Consider the following 27,098-nt stretch of genomic DNA (forward strand, 5'->3'; position numbering starts at 1 on the left):
TCTTATAGGCTCTTCGTGACTTAAAGTTATATCTAGTAATATTTGAATAGGTGGCGGTTTATAAACGGAATATCGAAAAATTAATTAATAAGAATGTCAAGAGATCTACCAAATATGACCTAAACAACAGAAGTTACCATCTATTATCATTCTAAGAGAAAAGAAGGATAAGCTACAATGATTTAAAAACGTACAACTTTATTATGATGTGACGTGAGAGCAAAAGCTGGAGGTAAAAATACGGACGAAGATGGTATGATAAACATAACGTCCGGCGAAAGTGAAGAAGAAAGTATTTACGAAGATGTTTGATAGTGAAAATGGCAGTCATGTATACTAGCGTTTCAGGGGTCCTGGTCAAAAACCGATGAGAATCTCTTCTGCGAAGGTGTGATGTCACTCTCTCCTTTTGAGGGAACACCATTACCGCAACGATACGAAGTGCAGCCATCGGTGTTCGTGGTGTAGCGGATAGAGTACTCGGCTGATACCCATGAGGTAACCAGATTGAATCCCACCGGTGACACTACCTTGTTGTGAAAGATTTTGCTTATAATGCGATTACTTCTTAACTGTACTTTTTTTGTTAGAATTTGTTATTATATTTTATAAACAGAACTACTTTTCGATTAGTAAACCTTCATTCAATTTTATCTTATATCTTTTTCATATCATCAGCAAGTTTGGTTAGTTAGGTTAGGTTATGACAGTTTAATTTTATAATACAATATATATAATGAATTTTATAATTTTTCTTGAATCGACGTGTGGCTCTCTAGTACAACCCCCACTCCTTCGCAGAAGAGGTTCTCATCGGTTTTTTATCAGCCCCCTGAAACGCTAGTGTCTATGAGTATGTGAGTTGTACCATAGACAAAAAGAATTAAATATAGACCGTCAGCTGTGCTGCGGTTACCATTGGTTCTGGCGCACACCGCTGGAATCGCCACGGTAGTTACAGCGTACGCGCTACGTAAACTACAGCGGTGTGCGCCGGAACTTATGGTAACCATGGTAACCGCTGTACATGAATGACTAAAGCCAAGCAACAAGAATACATCAGCAATCTAGGGTTTACCAACACAGGGAGTGAAGTGTATTTTTGTGTAAAATACTTTAAGCTTAATAAATTATTCAAATTTAATCAAAATATATCTTCAAAAAAGCAAACTACAACAGTTGACTTATAATCAAAAAGAATGCCATGGGAATTTGGTATTTCGCCAAAACTTCATGATTTCTACTTGAGTCATAGTGTTAACGGACATCAAAATTAAAAATAAAGTGGTCCCAGGTCCAGTTCTTAGACCTACGTTAAATAGCGTATTCCCTATATGGGAAATTCGCTCAAACGAGCGCCGAAACAGAAGACTTGTATCGGGTGGATAAAGGAAGATAGATTTAGGTAATGGTTATTAGGGGATTTGTTAGACTGAGGGTTAGAGAAAACGTGTAACGTGTATAGTAGAGTAGGTCACTCTTTAATGGCAAAGTGAAACAGCACCATAAACCCACACTTTGTAAAACCAATAGTTTTAAGACTACTCGTATCTGTTTTTTTTTTGTTTTTTTTTGTTTTGAGCTATCTACAGTATAACTAAATACTACAGGAAAACCTACATAGTTCATTTGCAAGTGCTTAAACAATAGCTAACGACTAACTTTTGGGGTGATTAAAAAAAACCGTACCATCTAGTTTGATGCCACTTTAAGGAGAAATTGTTTAAGGTTTACAGAAAGTTTATTTTCAGTGTAAAGGGTAAAAATTCTACTTAGTCACTGTGTGTGTTCTGAAGTTACTAAGATTAAAAGGGAAAATAAACCTCAAAGACTTTAAAAACACATGACACAGTCTTCGGAGAAAAAACTCGTTTATTAAAGTTATTAACATATAATTCAATTCTAAAATTAAATACCATACGTAATAAGCAAACTCATTTATAAATACTAAGTAATTTACAAAAACATTCGGATTCAACACTCAACAGGTTTCACATAGTGGAATCTCTACTCTTTTAATCATCATCCTCTGATATCTCCTCGATTTCCATTCGAACATAGTTGCTGGGATCGTGTTTTCCACTAACCACAAATTGGGTGAAATTCTTCAAGTTGCTACGGTTTAAATGTTTGACATCTTTTGGGTTGCGCAGACAATATTGTCGCAGATCTTGTAAAGCCATGTTCGTTTCTTTGATTCCTTGTTGCTTGAACTCTTCCTTTGTCAGAAAGCGAGGTTTCTTGGAAAAGCTTTTGGGAGGAGTTGTTTTCTTGAAACTATCAAGATAAGATAGGCGCAGCTCCTCTAAATTCCTCGATTCTATAATTCCGTGTTGCACAAATTCATCTTTTGACACAAAGTAAACTTTCTTAGTAGAAACGATTTTGGAAGGAGTTTGTGTCGCTACGGCATTGTTATGGTTCGTTGTTATAGGTTTTGGGAACTGAAACAGAGCCCAATTAAACATCGGAATCTTATAAAATAGCATAGTTGAAAGGCATGACAAAAAAGTTAGTTTTTGATTATGGCTGCTGTAGAAAACTAGTAGAATCGAGAAGGCCTGAAGGGACCATTGTAAAATGTTTTTGCTCCGTTGATTTGTTATAGGTCCAAATCGATAACAGACTGTCAGACTGATCAAACCGACTACGATCAAGTAACCGTACACAATCTTTCTGTGTGTTAGTGCTAGAAGATAAATATTGTTCACGAATGCTTGGAAACAATATATAATCACCGTCGACCCACCAGCTAGAAGTCCAATGGTCGCGGATTTCTTCAAGGGTAGAAGATTTAAAATGAAGTACAATACAATCAACAAAGATGCTAAAATGCCGAAGATGACTCCAAATATGTAGAAACATAGCGGTTCATGGACCAAAAGAGGAGCTAATAGGAAGAGTAAAGTCCCCACGATGAACATTCCTAGAAACACTTTGTTTACTCGAGTCACTGACACTTTGAGAGTATAGTCGTTCCCAGTATCTATTCCAAGACAGGTTGTATTGAAAGGATCCAATGAAATATATTTGCGCCTTCGACTAAGCACGTTGAATCCCCAAGATGTTTTACTGTCTTCAAAATAAAGCGTCCAGACTTCTTGTTCGTTAGCTCCTATGTATAAATCATATTTTGATCGGCCTTCCATATCCAATGACACTTCCACCGTTTGCCAAATGTTTTCCAACGACTTTTCAGTCCCATAATAGCAGTATATGTTGAGAGTATTGAATCCTGTTTTAGAACAACAGTGATACTCAGAATTTGGTAACAGGGTTACCGAGGGAATTGTAACTCCATAAATTGACCGAGCGAAGCACACAAATAATAAAAGAATTAGGTGAAACATTGTGAAACACGAAACAAACTTGAGTAAATTTGATCATAAACCAAACTTATTGTGCAATGTTTTGTTTTATATGAAACACGTATTCAAAACAAAACAAAATAATTGAAACGTTAGTCAGCTGATAGTCAAAATCACAATATTATTGAAATTGAATAAACTCCAAATCTATTAATACCATATGATCTATCAAGTATGAAAATAAAACTATGTTCTAGACTTGGGTAAATATCTATATATTAATTTGAAACTGTTTTTCTTTGTCATAGCTAAATTGAGAGAACGGCTTGGCGTAGAAACTCGGTAGAGGTGTCTAAAGAAAGGTCTTGGTCTGTAAATGAGCCATCAAAAGAGAAATGTGGTAAATTCCCTTGGGGCTCTGCCCCAGTGGCCTTTGAATTCCCATCCCATGTTATTCTTATGAAGGAAAAACTGGGTTTTTGTCCCAGCTAATTTGAGAGTACGGCTGGGCGTAGAAACTTGGTAGGGGTCTCTAAAGAAAGGTCTTGGTCTATAGATGAGCCATCAAAAGAGGAACGAGGTAAATTCCCTTGGGGCTCTGCCCCAGAAGCCTTTAAAGTTGCCTCTTCAAATTTGTTTACCATATGCATAATTCAACACTACTTTTTAATGAAACAGCTGTTAAATTGTGATTTATTGAATTTTTCAAAATGAAGTACAGTATTTGCAATGGGGTTTTCTGATTTTAAAATTGATTTTATTCTGCATCGTGTCATGTTTTGCAATATAATGTTATATTACCAAATCAGTGGAAAATCCTAATATCACAGTAACTCTTAAAATTATTTCTTAAGGGGTTAACTTATATCTATTGTATGGCTTGGTTTCTGCTTTTTTTTACCACTTCTTGGAGATTGTACGTAGGTGATATTCTTTGGCGTATTGCATCTGTCGACGAAACTTGGGTTGGTAAAATTATTACAATGGAAAAAAAACCAGAAATCCTGGACAATTAGATATAGGCTAAAAATAAAACTGAATAAACACTGCTCTACATTTCTTGAGCAATCATTGAAATAACTGATTTGTAAACAATGGAAACATAGAAAGAGCCATAGAACACAACCAAGCAGAAGAAATAGAAATAATGTTTTTTTTTTCATTTATAATCGTGATTTTCACAGATTACATTTCACCAGCCATATGAATATTTTAGATTTCTTTATAACCACCATCGTGTTGTTACACTTTAAAGGGTCAATCATTTGTTCAGAGATGGTAGTCTTTTCAAATTAACCAGTGGCGGGTGGTTCCAAGTGAGGGATATAGTGGCTAAAGCCCCCCCCCCCCACAATCGGACCTTGGAAATATAAATGTAATCATGTATTTCGTCGTAAGAATGCACCAGGTTTAGACAGAACCCTAGACGTTGGAAATGGCTTTAAAAGTCACCAAACGGCTATAAAAATGAAAAAAAACTTCCGGACGATGACCCCCAAATCCCCATCATGCTGGAAACGTCACTAAAATTAACGGTGTAAACTGAAAAAAATTAATGACGATTTAATTTTTTTAATCGCTAACGCGTGTGATCTATTTTTACAAAACACCTAACAAGAAAAATTGCAGTTGGTGTTGAAACATCATCCAAACGATGTGAAGACAATGTGATTTGCCAATCTATCTATGTGTAGACACATAGACAGATTGGCAAATCATCTCCAGCCTTTACACTAAAAATATCTCTCGATGCTGTTATTGTTTTTCTCTCGTTTATTTATATTTATGTACATTTTTAGGTGCTATATATTTAGAGAGTAGCAGCGTTTTGGTTGGTACAACCATATTAAACATAATCCATTATTGATATAGGCACATACAGTCATGAATCAACTGAAGAAAATATTGATGTTTGTTCTGTCCGGGTCTTGCGGAAGGCATTTTCTTTAAATATTGGTTTCATGTTATTTGTCCTTTAAAATTCCACGCAAGTAAAAAAACTCATTACAAACAAACACTTGTCCTTTGGTATTGAACTCACTAACCTAAATATTACTCACTCTTGCCTAAAATTTATGTACATTTTTAGGTGCTATATATTTAGAGAGTAGCAGCGTTTTGGTTGGTACAACCATATTAAACATAATCCATTATTGATATAGGCACATACAGTCATGAATCAACTGAAGAAAATATTGATGTTTGTTCTGTCCGGGTCTTGCGGAAGGCATTTTCTTTAAATATTGGTTTCATGTTATTTGTCCTTTAAAATTCCACGCAAGTAAAAAAACTCATTACAAACAAACACTTGTCCTTTGGTATTGAACTCACTAACCTAAATATTACTCACTCTTGCCTAAAATTAGATTCAAACGTCATCAACATGAAATTCATCAGTGCATCCTTCGGATTTTACTATATGATAACTTTATTTGCACAGTCAATTGTGATTCAAACTCGTTCTAAATATAATTTCTAATCTCTAGAACGTCTAAATAATTTTAAACATTTCTTAGTTCTGAACATTTCTGGAACCTCGATTGGAGTCGAACTAAAGCTTACAAATATAAGGATGTGACTATTAAGGTGTGTGTCAGAGGGGTTGCCCTTAAACTTTCACATCTACATAATATTTATATCAGAAAGGTCATTGCTCTTAAATGTGTTGTAAAGTCTCTTAAAACGATTCTGTAAAAGTCTTTGTTCAGTTGTCGTTATTTCAGACTTTAGTAGTAGACTAGTGATATAGCCCCTGATCTAGTCATAGAATTTTTTTTATATCGTTTGACCAATAATGCGTTATTCTAAATAGGCGTGTATTGTGGCTAAAACATCTTAAATCAACCGATTCAAGTGATTTAGGAAGTGTGGAATACAATATACCCGGGTTAGGTGATTGAGTTTAACGCTTGAATTTGTTTTTGTTTCTACCGATTTTTTCTAAACTTTCCTTAAGTGGAAGGACGCGCAGTCTTACATTAATAGTAGGAGATTTTAAAACATTTCTAGGATTTCACTTATTTTTGGACAAGAAGTGTATATTATTTATCATGTTGTATATATTGCCTGAAGGCTAAATCAAAAGTTAGTAACCAAATGATGATTCAATCCTTAATAATTCGTATTATAACCTGAATTCTTGTTTTCTCCTAATTAAAGTCAGGGAACATATGCATTCTTGAGAAAATTCCAAAAGTAGAATAACTATTTGTGTTTTCATTTTATAAATATTTTGGGTAGGTAGCCAAATACTTCTTCAAAATCGGATTAGAGGTTTCTGGTTCAAACCAAGCGAAGTCAATCTGGGATCCAAATGCAATGTGTCAAACAAAATGTTGACTTCTTGTTACTAACAGACAAGTAGCAAGAATAGGGATAGTCCTTTTCCTTCAAAATAACCATTTGAGTAGAAATAAATAAAAAATAGTTTATTTAAAAGGATTTCTCATACCTAGTCAAGTCATCAGCAAAGAAAAAAATAAAATCTCTATTGTTTCTTATTGATCGTAACACGTTCAACTTACAGATAACTATATCATGTACCGATTGCGTTCCTGTCTTACTATGTCTTAGCTAAAAAAGCTAAGCGATCAATTAAAGCGAATCATTTTCCTGAGCCCAGCTTTGTGCCTCATTTACAAAGCTTTTATTGGTCGTTTGTAAATGGCGAACCTAAATGACGTTACACCCTTTAACTTCATGATTACTCCAGGAAGCAATCCAATTAATGTAATTAGATTTGCTGAATACATTTCATCTCCAAGGGGAGGGAATGTTCTTTGAGTTAGGTTTGATTTGAATGTTTCTGACAATTTCGCAAATACGTATGGAAAGCATGACGTGTGTTGTGTAAAGGGAACGTATATATTTCTTGGAAAGCCTATTACAAATGCGTATCGTGGTTCTAACAGGCTGATTTCAATTTCGAAATAGTAATAGATTTGTAAACACCTCCTTTTCTGCAAACCTGCACACTCAGCCAATTCCTTGCCTGACATGATTTTTACTCAAATATCTCCTTAGACTTTTCATGTTGATTTCCTTACATTAGGTTAACGAGTACTTAGGTTTGTTGCTACAAGGGGTGTAACAAGCGTGCAAAGTGTTTTAGTCAAATATTAGTAGCTTGGCATGAAATAAGCAAATTTGCCAAATCTGATGAAACAAGCAAACATAGGTCACATATTCCCCATAACGGTAACATGGGAATTTTAAATTAAGTGTTATTCATCCGTAACCATTTGACGTACAATAACGCTTCAATATACAAAACTATTTCTTAAGCTCTAAAAAAAGGTTACCAATGTTACGTCAGGTACAAAAATCTCCAAATTTTATGTTATGAGGGTGAACTTGGGGAAAGATAATATTTACCCCGAATAGCCTGTTTCTATTTTCCGATCATGCATGGTTTGCGATAACTTTCGAAAAACCGTAGCTTTGCACGTTCATACAGAATTTCGTCAAAATTATACCACTTTGGTCCGGGCCCGTGGATTGTCATGAGAACTACGTCAAAAGGTTATTCGCCATATGGGATATCTATACTTATTTAATACGCAAGCAGGTTTTTTGTGACAATTACTCCTCCAAAACTACTGAACCGATTTACATGTTCTTGGTGTCATTGGAAAGAGCGTAACGTGAAGTTGTGCAGGAAACTTTCTTTTTAGGGAAATAATAAGAGGGTGAGGCCCTGGAGCCCTTTAAATTTCCGTATTTCTCTATAAGATTAACATGGGAAACAAATATTGCTATGAAACTCCAGCTGTTGTCAGAAATTAAAAGTGAGAAGAAGAACATATGTTAATTGTAAACGGTCAATGTTTGCTAATTTAACAGTTAGTTTGCTACAAACATTTACTTACTTGGTTGAAATTAAATTCGTTAGGCTACTATTTGAATTTGGGTTGGCGTAAATATTACAATGGGAAAAAACTAGAGAGCCTGGATAAATTGATATACTAAAAAGAAAACTGAATTAGCACTGTGCTGCATTATTTAGTAGGTCATTGAAAGAGCCGATTTGCAAATTATAAAAATAGGAAAGTCATAGAACACCACCAATAAGAAGAAATAGAAATAATGTGTTTTTTTTTGTTTTTTTTTTATAATCGTTATTATGGACAACCTGATGCGACTTTGAGTAAGGCTATTCATAGAAAACACTAAAAACAAATCAGCTTTTGAAAAATGATAAGATATTTATAAGAAATGTTGATTATATCGATCTGTTATGTGCATCATGAGTATTCCATAATCTTTGAGTCAAATCTTTTTAAGTCATCAAAAATTATGACTGCCATTTGTTTTAAAATAACGCCTGTAATACTTAGCAATTGCTCGATTTCGAGCAACAGGGACACTAGTTTTCTTAAAAACATTAATACAATTAGATATATACAAAAAATATAATTTTATGTGTATGATCTATTGGACACCCTCAGAAGACTAAATAAATGTACATTTCTTTTTCAGATCAAATTTATATCCATTACTTTTTGAATAAACAATTTTTACGTCGTTTCTTTCTAATTACCAAACTAAATATAAAGCAAGGTATCCGTTTAAAACATAAACATTAAACACTGTTACACTACAAAAATGATAATTAATCACCGTATACAAACCCCCACTGAATAACACCTTGAAAAATCGTTATTTCGCAAGAGTTTCGATTACATCGTAATAAGTTCTCCGTCTTCATCAGTAAAGTAGAAAGTAAAACATTAATAAGTCCTCTTTCTTCTACCCACGACTCAGCTAAGTTTTTAATGAGTGGCAATAAAGTTCTCAGGCAGGATTAGTGCGGTAATATTAAAAATTAAAGACATCAAGATGTATTAGTGTTTTAAAATTTATAATATCTTTATAAACATTTTAAAAGTATATACAGTAGAACCTTGATAACAAGACTCTCATGGGGATTGTAAAATAAGACTTGTTATCAAGGTTGACTTCTTATCGAGTTTTGTAATAATATGTGATTAGGGGTAAAATAATTTTAAGGGAATTTGAAAATGGCACTTGTTATCAAGGGTGACTTGTTATCGAGGGTCTTCTTATCAAGGTTCCACTGTATTCATGCTAAGGATGGACATTTGCTATTGTCGTTTTATTGACATTTTGTAGTTGTTAAGTGGTAAGAAATTTCTTTGGAAAAATAGTGGATCGACATTCACTGTAAGGTTGACACTAGGTTCAAGACTGTCTTTCTTTTGGGACAGTTCGTCTGTTTTTTGTAAGACGACTTATTTTTTTGCTACTTTTGTTAGTATAAAATTTTAGATTGTCCATATTAACTAGGTACTACTTTTTATGTCAATGACTTTTTAAATTTTTTTAAACCATTTATTGTGATTTTTTGTTGAGAAATGTATGTACCTACTTCCATGTTTTTCTATCAATACGTGTACCGAAGAATTATATCATTAGAGCTTAATAGACGAATTAGATTTTTTTACTCCTTACTGAAAGGAGCTTGTATATATTACTTAGATTTATAAATTATAAGTTTTAGATATTTTAAAATATTAAAATTGTTTACCTCTCACACTAGTTATTTATTGTATACGCCGGTCAACAAATATGTCCGTAGTAGTAGAAACAATTAACATGGACGCCAAATTCATTCAACCAAATTCTCAATGAGTAATTAACTAAACACATCTGGTCATCATTATTCAAACTGAGTGGTTTTATTTGTCCAAACTAACACATGGAGATCAAACAAACGTTGTTCCGCATGAGAGAATCGGCTTCGTTACCCAGTCCAGTGAGTTTGTACCCACTTTTACAGAATTCATCAAACACAGTTCGACCGTATCGACAACAATGATACCGTCCTGGCGAACCCAGCCCAGCGGGAAATTAAAATCTGGTTTGCCAATTGCACTGTGTTTTCCAATTGGTGGAAATGTTTACTATGAAGAAATATGGAGTAATTGGCTTTCGTTCCTTTGTTTAGGTGCAATAATAAAGTTATCGTAATTGAGAATAGTTTGAGTAGAGTTGATGAGGAGTTGTAGTACTTACGTTAAAACAAGAGGGCCACCGGTCCGATCCTTAGAGAAAACTGTAGGCTTTATCACGGATACTGGAACAGAAATGGTATGGATCATAAATACAAACAAATGACGTTAAAGGGATTCTGCAAATTTACAGGAAAATATCTTTATAACAGAGAATGCGTAGATTTTCCCTGCGATGCACACGAGCCGAGAAAAACTATTTTAAAGAAACATACTTACCTATTGATATATAGATTTAATTGTAACTGTCAAAAACGTCCAATCCATCGTTTTTACATATATTAAGAAGAAATACCCCCGCCACAGAAAACCTGCAGACTAAGCGAATTTCCACTTGTCTATGTACATTTTTACTCAAATATTTCCATAAATAAGACATATTTATTCCCAATTTAAATAGCATTAGATTTAACGAGTGCTTAGGTTTGCTGCAACGGAGAAGGTAAAAAGTGTTTTGACCAAACGTCAATAGTATAGTATGAAATAAATAGATTTGATAAATGTTATCTACAAGTAAACTACAACAGTTTTAATTTTCTCCAGAAAAATAACATAGGAATTGAAAATTTACACTTTTTTGAATTTTCTCTGTAGCCATTAGACATACAACAATGCTTCAATATACAAAATTATTTCTTTTTTTAGCTCTTCAAATGGTTTGGAAAGAAATTGTGAAATTTTGTGTTTTTATTGTCAAAAATTGGAAAACCGAATTATACCCCATAAAACCCCCCATACCTCCTTCCTATAGTCCGATCATGCTGGTTCGCGAACTCGTTCGAATAAACTTAGGATTACATGTTTGTACCAAATTTCATCAAAATCGGATTATTTTTGCTCGAGTTATCGCGCTAACGGACATTTATATATATATATATATATATGAATTTGAACGGATGGCGTTTTTGGCCTATGGGGAAATCAAATTAAAAAAGTAAATCGGTCCCGGGTCTAGGTCTTACCATGAGACCTACAGTAGCTTATTCCCTATATAGGAAATTCGCTAAAAGTTCAAGAAGGTATTAAATGTGTGTTCATTATCGATACTGCAACTCAGAATAGTAAGATTGAAGCAGTTAATAATTGGTGAAGTTTACAAAACTCATAATTAATTGTTAATTTATAAGATTTATACAACCCAAATATTTTTTCACCAAAGTTTTAAATCCAAACAATAAGTTTAACGAACGATTGAGGAGAATTTACCAACCAATGAGCAGACGAGGTCTGCAGTGGACGTGTTCAACAGCCTCCGGTAAAGTTTCGTTTTATATAATAAGCCTGACGCATTCAATTCTTTCTGATAATCAAAACGTGGCATTATTCTTTACTAAGACGTAATTTTCTAAATTTCACGTTTCAAAGGAACCCACAGTTTTCTGAAAACCTAACGTTTATGTTTAACCTTTTAAACTTTTGGAAGAAAGCAAAAGCTATTGATTATTCAAATTAATAATAGTTTTTTTACAATATTTTATCAAATTATGTATGTTAACCTAACTATACAGTAGTTTAAATATTTTTTAAACAATTTCAGTTTTATAAATTAAACAATCAATTGTGTTACGCAGTTTTTACACACTATCTAAAAACATTTTTTTGTTTTCAAACAGCTGTGAGTCAGTCTGGAATGAAATCATTTGCAGTATAAAAAGTTTTTTTCCATGAACAATCAATAAACACATTATCATGATATGCACACATTGATAAATCAACAATGTGTCAAATTGAATTTTACTAATTGTATATTTTACTGTATTAATTTAAGAACTTGTTCTTTTACATAACACTAATATTAGAACAGAAACTACATAGATCAGCATAACAAATGACATAACTGACCCGATAGTAAACACGTTTGTATCATTATTTAAAACTAGTTGTTCTGCCCGTACATACCTCACCATGGGGAGAGAACGCAGAGAAGATGGTGGTTCTTCACCAACTCGTCCAATGCAAAATGCTGGATTATTAAGCTCTTGTTCTTGACGTAAATTAGTTTTATCAATGTCCATGTCACAAGGAAAAACACTGTACAAAAGTGTGTTTTTCCCCAGTTGGGACACATATGCTCCAACATAGCTTCCAAACTCTATGGTTCTTGTGTCACTTAAATCCACAACATTTGTCTGCAACATAAATTGCAGTGTTTTAAAAATATGTAATACTGAACTAGTAAGTAAACAATCGAATCATAATTCAAAGGTTTGAACACCATCCCACATTATAAGAATAACTTCTTGATGCAATTTACAAATCTGTGGAAGAATCAAAAGGTTAAGTCAAGGAAAAGTAAACAAACAAACTAAAACTAAAACAAATCCAACAGCTGATGTATCTTCAATATTTTAAATGTGATAAAAAATACATCTCTTTTAATGGGGTTCCTTTCCTTAGGAGAGGGTTTATCGAAAACTGATATTTTTCGGAGAAGTTTCACATCAAGACCTTTCATTCGAGTGATAGGTTTACGGCTTACATTTTTCTCAAAATTTCAAATCTGTCCTAGCTTTGATACAACTGTCAAAAAAAGGCCAAACCATATGTGAATGTTATTAGCGTAGGATTTGGGCCTAAAATGTACATGGTCAAAAAATAATAGGTACCGTATTTATTTATACATTTTTGTGAATGGTTTTATAGGGGAGATAAAATAACAATACTGTTAAAATAATTTTGATTATCATGTCCAGTTGACAAGAGCGTATTTTTTATAGCGTAGAAGATTACAAGTTCCACAAAATTTATTGTGTTGTACATCATAAATTTAATCATAATTTTTCACATTGATTAGTTCATATTAATTACCTATCATAATGTGGGTTGCAGACATTAGTTATATTATACATTCCAAATATACACTGTTGTTACGTACATTCGGTACACTATTCCATGCATTAATATTGTTCCTAGGGTTACAGTTTTACATACAAATTAGTATGCAACATATCATTTACTCGACAAAGCCTGTGTATAAACCATGAAACAGCCTGTGGATATGCATTAACTCAATTGGATCTGAACTTTCCACCAGTAAGTTGTTTCTTGCGCATCAAAACTTTGTTCTGCTAAGATGTTTTACTAACCTCTTAAATTTGAAATAAGAAATATTTCTCTTCAAATAAACTATACACGAAATACAATTAATTGGCTAAAGTTACTCCATGGTTTATATTCGATATAAAAATATATTTTATAGACATAAGATAAATGTCTACTTCTCGTAAAAAACATTTTGTGCGGTTTTAAATTGATAAAAAATTATTGTTAATGAATTCTTAAGTTGCATGAACAAATGTTGAAAGAGGTATAATTTGTAATGCTAGTAATAACTTCAGGAAACTCTGTAAGTTTTCGATTTTACAATATATGTGCCAAACAAGACAATGACGAAATCAAACTGGGTTAAGAATTGATTTGAATCACACAAATATTATAAATAATAATTAAATAATTGAAAACCTTAAATATGAAAAATGTCAAACAAATTACACGTCATAGAGGATTTACAAACACCACAAGAACAACCTTAAAACTTAACCAAACCCCACGACAATACAGTTGAATTAAAAAATCAAAGATTGTATACTCCACGAATACTAGAAAAATACCGGTATGGATCATAAACAAAAACAAATGACGTTGTTTGCCCGAATCCTGTACTAATAGTATTGAACATATGTTTTGGCAGTTCCATTTAAGCAATGTTAATTAATGTTTATTTTCGGGCCAAAAACGTCATTTGTTTTTGTTTATGATCCATACCGGTATTTTTCTAGTAATCGTGGTATGCTCACAGTTGTAGCGAGAGGAGGAAACCCAATTAAATAGGTATCCAAGATTAATAAAATAAGATTTTTTAAATTATTCTTTCATTTGAGAAAGACTTCATAAATGTTTAAAACTGCAATATAAATTATCCTCAGTTATGCAAGAGATGAAATTGGTCTTCAACAGAAAAATTAAAATAATGTGTTCAAAATTGGTTCGATTAATATATTTAGAAATGTATGTTTGTTAACCGTAAATCGCCAAAGTAAAGTCAACCTCGACTGAAACAAAGTTGTACCCAGTCTCTGTTGTCACCGAAACAGAAACACAGGAAATGAATCTTGTAACATCATTCGCTCCAACATTGTCGTTATAATCACGTGTTCTGCCTCTAGCAAATGTTTCTCCAAAATGTTGCTGGAATTAAAATACAATTGACCTTCACTAATCTGTACACATGCTGTAAAGGAAATTTGTTTTTGAATAATACAATTTCAGTATGTTTATCCAATGGAATTGGGAAAATAGTTTTTTGTTCTGCTAAATGATTGAATGTAATATGTTAACCTATAAATTATATTAGTGAAATAGTAATCATTTGATTAAATTCAGGTAATTGTCTTAGTTATTTTAGTTGAATGGCCATTTTGGATTTTGACATAGACATTACATACATTTGGTCCGTTATGTTTTTTGTTTTCATAGAGAATCTCCTTTGATTTTTGTTCACCACATACACAGAGTTTTATTTTTGGGTGAAAATATCCATTTTGGGTCATGGAAGTAGTACATTTGTATGACTACAACAGTATGTCTTCTTTAGTAGGCAAAATCTAGTCAGAGATTGTGTCGACAAACGGGGTTTTGTTAGTAAAACTTTTTGAACCTCTAAAACTCAACACAATAATGTATAACATATAAAATAATTAATTTGATTTGTAACCAAAATCGGCCATCTACCATTATAATGCATGATAATGAATCTTCAACCAGGACGTGATTGAGCCATGCGAACGAGCTCATGAAGTTAAACGGGGCAAAGCCCGCGGGTACAGCTAGTCTATATACTATATAAAAGGTATATAGACTAGCTGTATATAGGTATATATAGACTATCTATATATATAAAAGGCAAAGCCCTCACTGACTCACTCACTCACTCACTCATCACTAATTCTCCCACTTCCCATTTACCTAGGAGGCTGAAATTTGGTACACCGATTCTTTAGGCATTAAATAGGAAAACTAAGCTGTTTTTATTCTGATCGGACTCTCGGGCTCCGCCCCAGTGGCTCTGGAGTTTCCCATGTTAACCTTATGAGTTCTCATATTTAAATGGAATTAATGAATCTTAACAGCTGTTTCAATTAAACATGTTGGTTCTGTTCTATGATGTTCAATAGCATTAAAGTTACAAGGATTACCAACAGGGTGCAGCACTATTATTTCTTTAACATTTATGACAACAGCTAATTTGCAACAAAAAGGTGAGTGAGCGTAGCGAACGAACTTCAACTTGGAGGCGAGTTAGCGTAGCGAACGAGCTCCAACCGTAAAGGTGGGTGAGCGTAGCGAACGAACTTCAACCAGGACGAGTGAGCGCAGCGAACGAGCTCACTTATGAAGTTAAACGGGGCAAAGCCCGCGGGTACAGCTAGTAGTATATAAAAGGCAAAGCCCTCACTGACTGACTGACTGACTCACTCATCACTAATTCTCCCACTTCCCACTTACCTAGGAGGCTGAAATTTGGTACTCTGATTCTTTAGGCATTAAATAGGAAAACTAAGTGGTTTTTATTCTGATCGGACTCTCGGGCTCCACCCCAGTGGCTCTGGAGTTTCCCATGTTAACCTAACGAGTACTCATATTTAAATGGAATTAATGAATCATAACAGCTGTTTCAATTAAACAAGTTGGTTCTGTTCTATGATGTTCAATAGCATTAAAGTTACAAGGATTACCAACAGAGTGCAGCACTATTATTTTTTTTTTATATTTGACAACAGCTAATTTGAAACCAAAAGGTGAGTGAGCGTAGCGAACGAGCTAACCTGAAGGCAAGTGAGCGCAGCGAACGAGCTCCAACCGTAAAGGTGGGTGAGCGTAGCGAACGAACTTCAACCAGGACGAGTGAGCGCAGCGAACGAGCTCCAAACCTAAAGTTGAGTGAGCGTAGCGAACGAACTTCAACCAGGACGTGATTGACCCATGCGAACGAGCTCACATATGAAGTTAAACGGGGCAAAGCCCGCGGGTACAGCTAGTAATTCATATAAAAGCCATGTCAGCATGTAGCTATTAAGTTTGTAGATTGTTTCAACAATTTAATTTATACTCAGTGTAAAATTCTCTGTTGAAAAGTAAAGAATGAGCTCTTGAACATTCCCCTTACCCTGTGTTACATTATGTAGTCCGTCTTGCAGTAAACTGGCCGCTTGTAATGGGAAATTAATTCACTGAAACACTCAACTTACTCAGAACTGTGCGTGTGGCGAATAAATAATACTGCCGGAATTCGGAGAAGACTACGAAATTACTGTAATATACATTTCGTAGTTATACCTTCCAGACATGTTCCTGCTGTGTTTATCTACATATGTACATATCTACATCTGTAGAATGCGAGCTAGGGGTTGACACGGTAATCCAAAATCGTCGTACTTAACAAAAATTGTACTTAACAAAAACTTTTTAAAATTGTACGAGGTGTTAGCCCGTCCTACGTACGGGATTAGTCAGTTAAAACTGTGTATAAATCCGAACAGCTAGCGTACACGTATAAAGACAAATTTTATTGCAGCCTACAGTAGAAAGAGTAATTATCAATTGAGAAAGTGTATAGGCCTAGTCAACGATATCACCTTCCAATTACATCGCATACCTGCCTCTTCCATAATCAATATCAACACAATACAATTACTCATACTATACACAATTTCCAGTAGGTCTGAATAGAAACTCCCTAAAATAAAACGAAAACATCCAATAAAATTCACAGTACACATAATTATAAAGTTGGTGTCCTGACATCATTAAACGAATCGTCCACACATATCCTTTATATCAATTTCACTGCATCAATTGCTAAATAAATAAGTGTAAACAAAGAAAAGTAAATACAACAACATATAGTTTGTTTTGGTAAACAGCTGAGTCAAAAATAAAATAATATTCATTTAAACAAAAGAACTGGTCACATGTTGAAGGAATTTAAAACGTAAAACACGCTAGTAAAGCTAGTGACGTAATTAATTGTCTATGTTTATTATCCATTCCTTCTAATATCCTTAATAATTAAACCACCCTCATTGAATCAATATACACTGTAATTCCCCGTATTCATTTATTTAAACTATAAAATATTCAGCGCCTCCAAACGTAACCACAACTAAACACATGCCAAACAACTTTTTTAGATTTCATAAAAAGATGGTTAGTCTAATTGCAGTATCCTAGGTCAATGATGACGTTGTGCTCAATCTATGTCATTAATCTGTATATCTTTGGATAACACCCACACAATACAATGCAATACAATACAATAAATCCTGAGTTCATTTATACAATGTACACGCAAAAAAAAACACTCATAAGTATTAAAACAAGCTCAGTTGTGGGATTAAATCCAAGCTAAAAATTTGAGCTATTTAATAAGCTTTTGTAAAAAACTGTGAGATAATGCTTTGGATCAACCAAACTGCTCCCAGGTTGGTGATAACACTAGCCATTACAACCCACACTGACCGACTGCTGTGGAGTAAAAGTGGTGTAAAAAGTGATGTAAAATGTAATTTAGACGTTTTAGGCTTTTACAATACCTAAAATACACATGAGTATGATTTTTTTCTGGAAATAATACAATAATTTACAATAATAACATGTACAATAATTTCGGACCCATCATTTACGAAAATTGATGTCATACCGAGGAGGTTGTGGTGTAGCGACGAAAAGGCACTTTAGAAATAATATAATATGTTTGACGTGTTTAGAGCAGTAAGCTGTTGAAAGTATTATATTTGTTTGACAGTCATAAACGTAATATCTTCCATATTCCACTAAAACTCGTAATATTACATAATTGGTTTTATTAACTTGTATTAAGGCAAACTTTTTTTAAACAGCCAATTGTTGTTTTGAATTCATATAATAGAATCAATTTCATTCCTTTCTATGAGTCATTCAATATTTACTTGTATACACACTTATTGCCTTGCGTAGGGTAGATTGAAATTATGTGATTGAAATTGCATTAAACATGTCATATGTTTTACTACTCATTTTGTAATACAGGAATCTTGCCTCTGTTTCAGATTTGAAAAATCGCCGAACTGGACATGTAAGTAATTTTAGGCAATAATTTTATGATAGTAAAACAAAATCCAAAACAAGAATAAAAATGCGGATATAAAAGTACACAAAGAAAAATGTAAATACAAGATCAGTATCGAAAACAACAGTTTGTACAATCTCTGTATTTTGCACACTTCAAGATGGCAACCCTTAGGCCACGTGATAGTTGTGCTTTGAACAATGAATTAGTATTTTAAGCATCGCACGTTGACATTTATTTTAATGGAGTCCTTTGATGTTTTGGAGAGGAGCGGACTTATTAGTAATTGAGCGAAGCTCACTTTCCCTCACTTTGTAACTTCTTTGTAAGAGCATCAGAATGTAATGGATTGACCAATTGATATGGAATTTGGCCAACAGCTAAAGAATACTGAGCACAATGTTTAGGTAAAAAAATATTTGCAAATTTCCTTCTGGATTTTATTTTATAGGTCACGCAATTTTGCTTGTTATTTTAATGTAAGTTGAAAGAAAAATGATATTGGGTTTATGACATATGGGTTTATCTCGTTTCATTTAAATAAGATAAACATATGTTAATTGTTTGTAACTGTTTTGTTTACATTTCAATATTTACTTTCATCCTAGGTTAGTTGGAATGTTTATCAATGGCAGTAACAGTTTTGCTGTATTTGTTTTGAGAAATGTTGATTGCACGAGTACATCCCGCTATGCGCATTTACAAAGTACAAGCAAATGGTCAGGATGGCCAGTTTCACTACAAAGGTAACATCATTAATGTTGAGCAAGATATTAATGAAATAGCATCTGTCTTACCTATACACTGCCCGAAAACTTTAAAGTCATCATTGTCGAACGTCAAGGCGTCTTTGGCCATATCGATTTCAAAGTTCGACGTGAAAAACTACATCAAGCACTTATTTGGCTGAAGGCAAATAACCCATTCTATTTTGACATAACCATTAGTGATGAAGCGCTACGCCAACTACCAGTCAATGATTTTGTTCACATGAGAGTACCGTGTGTACGTGAAAACCAAGAAAGTCCTGATGAAATCGAAGAAGACCAAGTTGAAGAAACATCTGTGCCTATATGATTGCGCAATCTCGTCAAAGGGATAACGTTCAGAGACTAATGTGGCCGACCGGAACACTGTTGAAAGGGAACATTTTGTAGGTTGTTAGCTGCATTAGCCATTGATTATCTTTAAATAATGCTTCGCTCATTTATGCGTCTAAAGTGTAACGGCAGACCACCCTAGTTGTATTCCTACTTAAATATTTGGAAGGCAGTGGAGTAATAAATGTGGACAACTGGTCTACCTACACAATCTAATCTAGGCTACAGTATTACGTCAGCTGTTTAAAATAAACCATTTATAAATTTTAAAGTGATTTTAAACAAGTAGACAATAGAATATTCCTGAATTTCAGTATTAAAGTAAAAAGTACTTTGGTGTGTAAATACTCCATTATATAATATTTAGCTATACACTTTTTCCTATAACTTTTACATTACATTTCCGTACTATATGGGCTTTTTAAAAAAGCCCCTACAATCCTCAGGGTTAATAAGGATATGTAGCATAGTACATTATAAGAAAATTAAAGTTATGGTATTTTTCCAGTCAATAACATAAATCCTCAAATATTACGTTAATAGTTCTAATTGTTGACACTAATGTACAGTGATCCTAATTGCAAAACCTTTCTTAGTCCCCAAATTGTTCAATGACACAGTTTTACTTATTATTTCCATAAGTCAATGTGATTACCTTTTGTGAATGATTTTCTTGTGATCAAAGAAGTTTGAGTACTTTCATGTGAATGTAAATATCCTGTGTCGTTTGTGTTATTCTATTATTTGTATATGCTTCAAATCCGTGGAACCGTGACGAAAATTTTACAATGCACTGCTATTAAACTGTCTACGCTGTTGATGATGAATTTTAACGAGTTCGTAGCATGTGTGATTAATACACTCCGCCGCAGCAAACATTTGACTAAGCGGATCTCCTTTTGCCTGAATGGAATTTTACCAAAATACTTCCTTAAAATTTAAGATTTATTAACCATTTAAATAACAATAGATTTAACGAGTACTTAGGTTTGCTGCTAAGGAGAGGTTTTGAGGGGCGATGTCTACTTGTACCTGCGTCTAGTTGTACCTGCTGCATTTTGGTGACAGGCGTCTAGTTGTACCCCGTCCAAAGCTGTAGAGACAACTTGACGATGGTGCGGACGTCTAGTTGTCTCTACGTCTAGTTGTCTCTACGTCTAGTTGTACCTCTTAAAAATCTACAGGTACAACTAGTCGGGAACGTCACCGTCTACTTGTACCTCATACGTCTGAGACTACTTGTACCTACGACTACTTGTACCTACGACTACTTGTACCTACGACTACTTGTACCTACGACTACTTGTACCTACGACTACTTGTACCTACGACTAGTTGTACCTACGCCTACTTGTACCTACGTCTAGTTGTATCTCCCCTTCAACTTGTCACCGGTATAAGAGATTTATTTTATTTCTTTAAAAATCATACAATCTTACAACAATTTATTATAAATAACTTGCTACAAAAGCCAGGAAAATTTGGCTTGTCTGCAGCTCATTGAGAAACCCCTGTTCTTGACAACAACGTACTTGTGTCCCTTGGTCAGTCCTTATCCATATTACACTTTGGTTTTCCTTATTTCTTGTCAAGATCTGCTATCATTGTTTTTTCCACTTAAACTCTACCTTTCTATAGAAAACTAACATTAACTCGCTTAAACAACAACTTTAAACAATTATCTTAAATAAATAAATTCTGAGTTTACAAAAACAAGTAATTGAGTTTAATACAGTGTTTTTGTACGGTATTAGTCACGGAGAATATTACAACAAGTTCAAATTAAAAATGTATATGTTATTCTTATGGATATTACGTAAACTGGCGTAGTATGGTAGTTGATGCATATACTTTGACAAATTAGTTTATTTCACACTTAACTACTAACTTTTCTCAAAAAAACATCTTAATTACCTTCTACGCAAACGTAATTAAAGCTCAGTATTGAAATACCATTTAAAAAAATAACCCAGATATGACTTTTTTTACGCGCGCTTATTAGTTCTTAGTAAAACTAATCTTGGTTTAGTTGCAGACTACATAGCCAGTGTACACATACCTAGCTCAGTATAAAATTTAGTTTATATAGTTTAAATGTAATGAAGAAATATATAAAAAGAACAAAATAATTATGAATGTAAAAAATAATTTACATATAATTGAATTTAACAAGAACATGTATTCAAAGGGAAAAATATACTATAATAGAAATTAAAATTCAGTTAAGTTTAATCATTACGAGCTGTTGGCCCTTCCTACGTAATAGCTATTAAAAGGTTCAGTTAAAACTTAAGGATAAATAAAGAAGCTTACTAATCCGTTTTGGAAATAATTATTTTTTCATTTCTGGTAATAATTTCAAGATTCAAAACAGACTTATTGTAAAAATAAAAAATATATATTATATATTATAAGTTTATTTTTTAGTCAATGTGGTTATTTCATGTTAAACATTCCTTCAACACAAAAATAACCTTCAAGTTATAAGAAAAAACTTCATTATTTTTTCAGCTATTCTAAGTTAAATTCCTTTGATTTGAGCCATCTCCGATGATTCTACTACTTATCACGTGTTTAACTAATTTACAAAAAAATACACAAGTTTGTAAATTGCACAGTTAAATAATGATTTCAACATTGTAAGACTAACTAAAAAGTCTGAATTATTATAAGTAAGGTTATTCGTGGTTTTTTATTGTGTACAGTAGGCTACATTGCAGAATTGGCTGGCAAATAAGTAGTCCTAAGGTAATATATTTAATTATTACTAGAGGTTAAAATACCTTATAATCCGTCAGTGTGATCAAAAAGTCACACTGACGTATTATAAGGTATTTTAAAATCTAGTAATAATTTAGATATTGTGGGAGGAAAAAACAACAAAAATTAGGTAACATATTGCTTACTGGCTTGATGATAAATCACAATCAGCTGTATTGAAGTAAACAAAAATCAGCAGCAAATGACTTCCAATGCTATTCTTATGGAGAATATTTTACGTTATATCTAATTTTGTGTTAACATTTCACTATTTTTCCCGCCGTCACGGGGTCAAGACCTTTAATTTGAGCCCTCTCCCGTCGTTCTACGATTTCCCAGTCTCTCACCACAATTTTGACGCAAATAATCGGCTTACGTAATTAATATATAGATAGAATAGATATAGTGTAGATGTAACAGTCGCTCATACATTACTAGACAAATTTTACTTAAGCCAAATTCAAGTCTGGAAATGTATGAAGCGGTCTTTTGGTCTTTTCAGTTGTATTCCTATATGCTGTTCTTACCATGTATACATTCTTAGCGGCCACTATTTACATCAACGTTATTAGTAATGTACAATATTTACAGTTTCTTAATTACAATTAATTATTTATCGCTCAATTCTGTTAGGTTTGAAGGTTTAACTAACCTGTTTTACATAGCTAAATGTAGTAACCATCCAACGCGGAATACAACGTCGCAATCCCTTGTTAAATATCTTTAACTGTAAAAGTTATAGTAACATATAAATACTATTTTTAACATACACAAATCTGGGTTTCAATCAATGTTGCTTCAGATAATAACGTTGAGCTACCATTAAACATTATTAGTTAGGAGACACTTTATTTTGGCTACGTTATGATTTCTGGTCGCTATCTTATGCTGGACCAAAGGATCGAAAGAATACGCAAACAATACCGGTATCAATACAATAGAGACATAGCTCCATGTTTAAAGCGATATTATACCTCCACAAACTTGGGTAGTAACTATATTTAACTATATATAAGTTTGTTAAGCCCAAAAGAACTGACTAATGTAAATAGTTTTAATTTAGAAACTGTACTATTGTAGATTACTAATAACGTTAATTGTAATAGTAGCCGCTAAGTATTTACATAATCAGAACTGTAAATATGAATAAAACTGTCAAGGCCGAAAGACCGCTTATACATTTCCATACGTGACAATTCTGTCTAGTGTATGAGCGGCTGTTACATCCAACAATCACATAAGACCAAGTTACATATACATTTATTTATCTAGATAGTAATTTAAAAGCGGTATATTTTTATTACTACTTAATATAGTTAGTAAGTTTTATTTAATCAGTGAGAACTGATTGGTTGCTTTAGTCAAATGTTAGTCAAATAGTCAACACCTAGCCGTGGTTCTTGTTGGTGTACGCAAACTTTGCTTGTCAAATTCCACTGACACAAAGGCCAGGCCTTGTCTCACCCTCGTCAAACATCAACCTGGCGGGTTGTACGCAGTCTTCGCTAAATTCCAGCTGTACGCAAACTTCGCGACACCACTTGGAACAGGTGTCCAAGGAAAGGTATGTATTGGTCTGTAGATGAGTTATCAAAATAAAAACTAAGCAAAATCCCTTAGGACTCTGCCCTAGAAGCCTTTAAAGATCCCTCCACAGAGTTGTTTACATTTTGGCCATGTGAATAATACTTTTTAATGAATCAGCTGTTTATTTTTAAATTGTATTTCAAACAACGGAGTTAATGTTATTTTCTTATTTTAAAATTGTTTTTCTTATTTTTCAGCCATGTTTTGCAATGTAACATTCCATTACGAAATCAGTGCAAAATCCTTTTATCACAGCAATTCATAAATTATTTCTTATTGAACTATCTTATATCTATTGTACTGGATGGTGTCTGCCTTTTTCACCACTTTTGCCTACATTTTATCATATTATTCTACACATATCAAATATTTATGTACAAATATCTGCTCTTATCATGTCCAATAAAATCCAAACATAGAAACATTGCCTAAAATGGTACCTATCTTGACAAATTATTTGCACCTGCCTATATTACGAACTTTGGCGCACTGGGTTGGTAACATTATTGAAAATAACACGACATGTTGGCTGTAAGATATGGTACAGAGAGAAAATACTATTTATGCAGCTACTGTCATGACAGAAAGGTCATATTCCATTTAAACTAGATCACATAATCCTTTATAAAATACGTTGATTAACAATATTTAAACGTCAATGTATACGTAACAGCCAATTTACAGTATTTTTTGTTTTTGGAAATGTCCCATTGCTATGTCATTTGCATTATTTGCTGCCAATAAAGTCAAAAGGCCGTATGAACTAGGAGGCCCCTAACAGTAAGAATAAAAATCAACTTCACTTCAAGTATTACACTACACCTAACATTCCGTAGAGAGATTATATTGACAACTTTATGTTATTGATAAGGCTGAGACAACTAACTGACATCCCCCATGTCAAGAAATTCCAGCTTCAACAGTAACCTCAAAATAAATTTCTCAAAAGTAAGCTAGAGGGTGTATTCGTTGGCACAGAAGTAAGATATGAACTGACGCGACGTGACGAAGGCAAAATTAAACTTACACTGTAACGGATATACCTCCCTTTGAATATGTCTTCCCAAAAAAAAGTTTTCTTTTCAAATAAAATCTTTTACACTGATGAAATCACGGAAGTGTTTAACTACAAAAGATCCACCAATACGATTTTAATACTATTTAAAGGTCCTTCCAAAGGAAGAGATACCAGATTACATACTAATAATAACTCCGATGACGTACGGTAAGGGGAATATTTTATTCATTGAATGATCAACCGAATTTGGCGACTAACGCAATTAATATCAATATTGTTTTTACACTTATTATTCTTTAAACAATGCTAAATGCTCAAAATATGTAGCCTATATTTTATCAAATTTATCGCAGTTAGGTGAATTAACGTAATCCTTGAAAGTAACCGTCGATTTCGACGGGTTTCACCTAGTTACTATTAAATAGTATTAGTTAATATATCGATGTTCACATGACCGGATGAGTCATCAGCTCTATCCCTAGTCCGTCGGTCATTATCCCTCGAGGCACCGGCCGATGGACCAGGGAACAGCTATGATTTACACTATCACCCCCTACTACGACATTTTTTTTAGGTAAACATTCCAACGCTCATGATGACATCGAACACTCATGCATATTTGTATATAGGCCTAGTCAGTCCAAAACCTGAATAGACTGTAGGTATGAATCAGACCGCTTATATCATAAACAACTAAATATTAAGGCTAGTTTCCTAACCAGAGAACACACAAGAATGGCACTTTACAAGACTTTTTATACCAAGCCTTCATAAACTAAGAGTATTTCATAAGTTACGTTGCCTGTGTAGATTTAGACTTAAAATCAGTATAAAATCAGTAATGGATTGAAAATCTAAGTGTTATTTACGTTTTGTTTGCACTATAATGTAGTGTACCTGTTTCTCGAAATCGACTAATTTTTAAGCTATGTGTATTACCAGGAATTATTTCAAAACTAATAAATAAATAACGTCTTTGTTGGGCAGCGTACATCAGATTATAGATCTGTTTTACATTAAAACTTTTGTCATTCAAGGAGTTTAAAATACTCAACTAAAAGCTTATGTTATTAATAAAAAGTCACACTGTTCATAACAGTTTGATATAATCAACATTTTTTTGAAAATGTTTAATACTGTGAGTGAAAGAGTTTTTTTTTAGCAACTACCACAGTACTACGTAAAATCAAAACAATATTTAGGTTGATTGGAGGTCAATCACTTTATCGCAACTACGCGATAGAGGGCTGACCCAACGATTCGCGGACCAAGGAGCGCACAATACCTGCTCTAATGGGAGGTCATAAATAAAATCCGTAGGGGTAGGACCAAGGAGCGCAGAGGTACCTTGCGCGCCTCGGTCCTACCCATGCAAGGAACTAATCCCCTAATTATACGGATTAAAAGAGACAATGGCTGGGTCAACCCTGCAAGTAAATCCCATTAGTCGTGCCTCATTGAAAACACTACTTTAAAATGAAAATGTAAGGAGTAATTTTGAAACTATAAATATGTTAACAGAGACAATGCAAGATACTGTATTATGCATTCGAAGTAGTTATCTTAAAAACAGTTGGTTTTTGTCCTACGTTAATCAGCCCATTTTCAATGCAGACAAACTGCATATTTTTCTAAGTGCAGTTTAATAAAAATTAAATATTTATCACTAAATAGTACGGAACTAAATTTGCATTATTCTATTATAATTAAAATCATATTAGATTATTCGAGACAGCTAAACTTTCTCTCTGCGTTTCAGAACTATAAAATGTTTACATTATTTTGTTTTGCAGGTATAGTTTATACAATTTTGAAATAGCTTTGAAGGCATGACGACTATTAATTGCTTGATTCTACGTGATTTGTTTTGATCATCGACCCGTGATTCAACCTTCGTCTCCGTCCTGTGGAAACACCTGACATTTTCTCTCGTGATAGAGGTTAGGATATTGAATGACTTAATATTACCGGACGTTCGTACTATTTAGGAGCAACGCATACCATTCTTGAAACTAATTCTTAAGAACAACATTATATTATGTTGTGCATTTCCAGATTAGGTGGGTGAGCCTACTGCTGAAAGTTATATTTGCCAAATGACAATGTGCCTGGGCAAAATTTACTTCAAAAAGTAGTGTTGTTTACATAGGCTTTGTTTAAATTTAAAAATACTTTTTGCATAAGAAT

General features: G+C 33.4%; 2 protein-coding genes across 2 annotated transcripts in view; one reads left to right on the top strand and one right to left on the bottom strand.

The window, feature by feature from the left end:
• Nucleotides 1-27,098, top strand: part of LOC128991332 (diacylglycerol kinase eta-like) — a 154,313-nt gene that overhangs the window by 59,369 nt on the left and 67,846 nt on the right. Inside the window, exon 4 of the mRNA XM_054414137.1 lies at nucleotides 18,427-18,452. The gene's annotated coding sequence lies outside the window, so the exon portion shown is untranslated. The remainder of the gene's footprint in view (nucleotides 1-18,426; nucleotides 18,453-27,098) is intronic.
• On the bottom strand, nucleotides 1,874-19,304 carry LOC128991778 (nuclear envelope integral membrane protein-like). The gene is made up of 2 exons (XM_054414964.1): nucleotides 19,244-19,304; nucleotides 1,874-3,235 (listed from the first exon to the last, which is right to left on the bottom strand). Exons 1-2 carry the CDS (start codon nucleotides 19,302-19,304, stop codon nucleotides 2,016-2,018), a joined length of 1,281 nt encoding a protein of 426 aa, XP_054270939.1. The 3' UTR covers nucleotides 1,874-2,015.

The sequence above is a fragment of the Macrosteles quadrilineatus genome, unplaced genomic scaffold (genome assembly GCF_028750875.1).
Source record: "Macrosteles quadrilineatus isolate MER2022 unplaced genomic scaffold, UCM_ALF_1.0 Scaffold_4__1_contigs__length_99947679, whole genome shotgun sequence".
Lineage (NCBI taxonomy): Eukaryota > Metazoa > Arthropoda > Insecta > Hemiptera > Cicadellidae > Macrosteles > Macrosteles quadrilineatus.

What these genes read in the sequence shown, in the direction of transcription:
- LOC128991778 (XM_054414964.1), bottom strand. Translation starts at nt 19,304, where the DNA reads ATGGCCAAAGACGCCTTGACGTTCGACAATGATGACTTTAAAGTTTTC. An exon ending in AGTTTTCGGGCAGTGTATAG is followed by an intron (nt 3,236 to 19,243) that starts GTAAGACAGATG and finishes GTTCTAAAACAG; the next exon opens with GATTCAATACTCTCAACATA.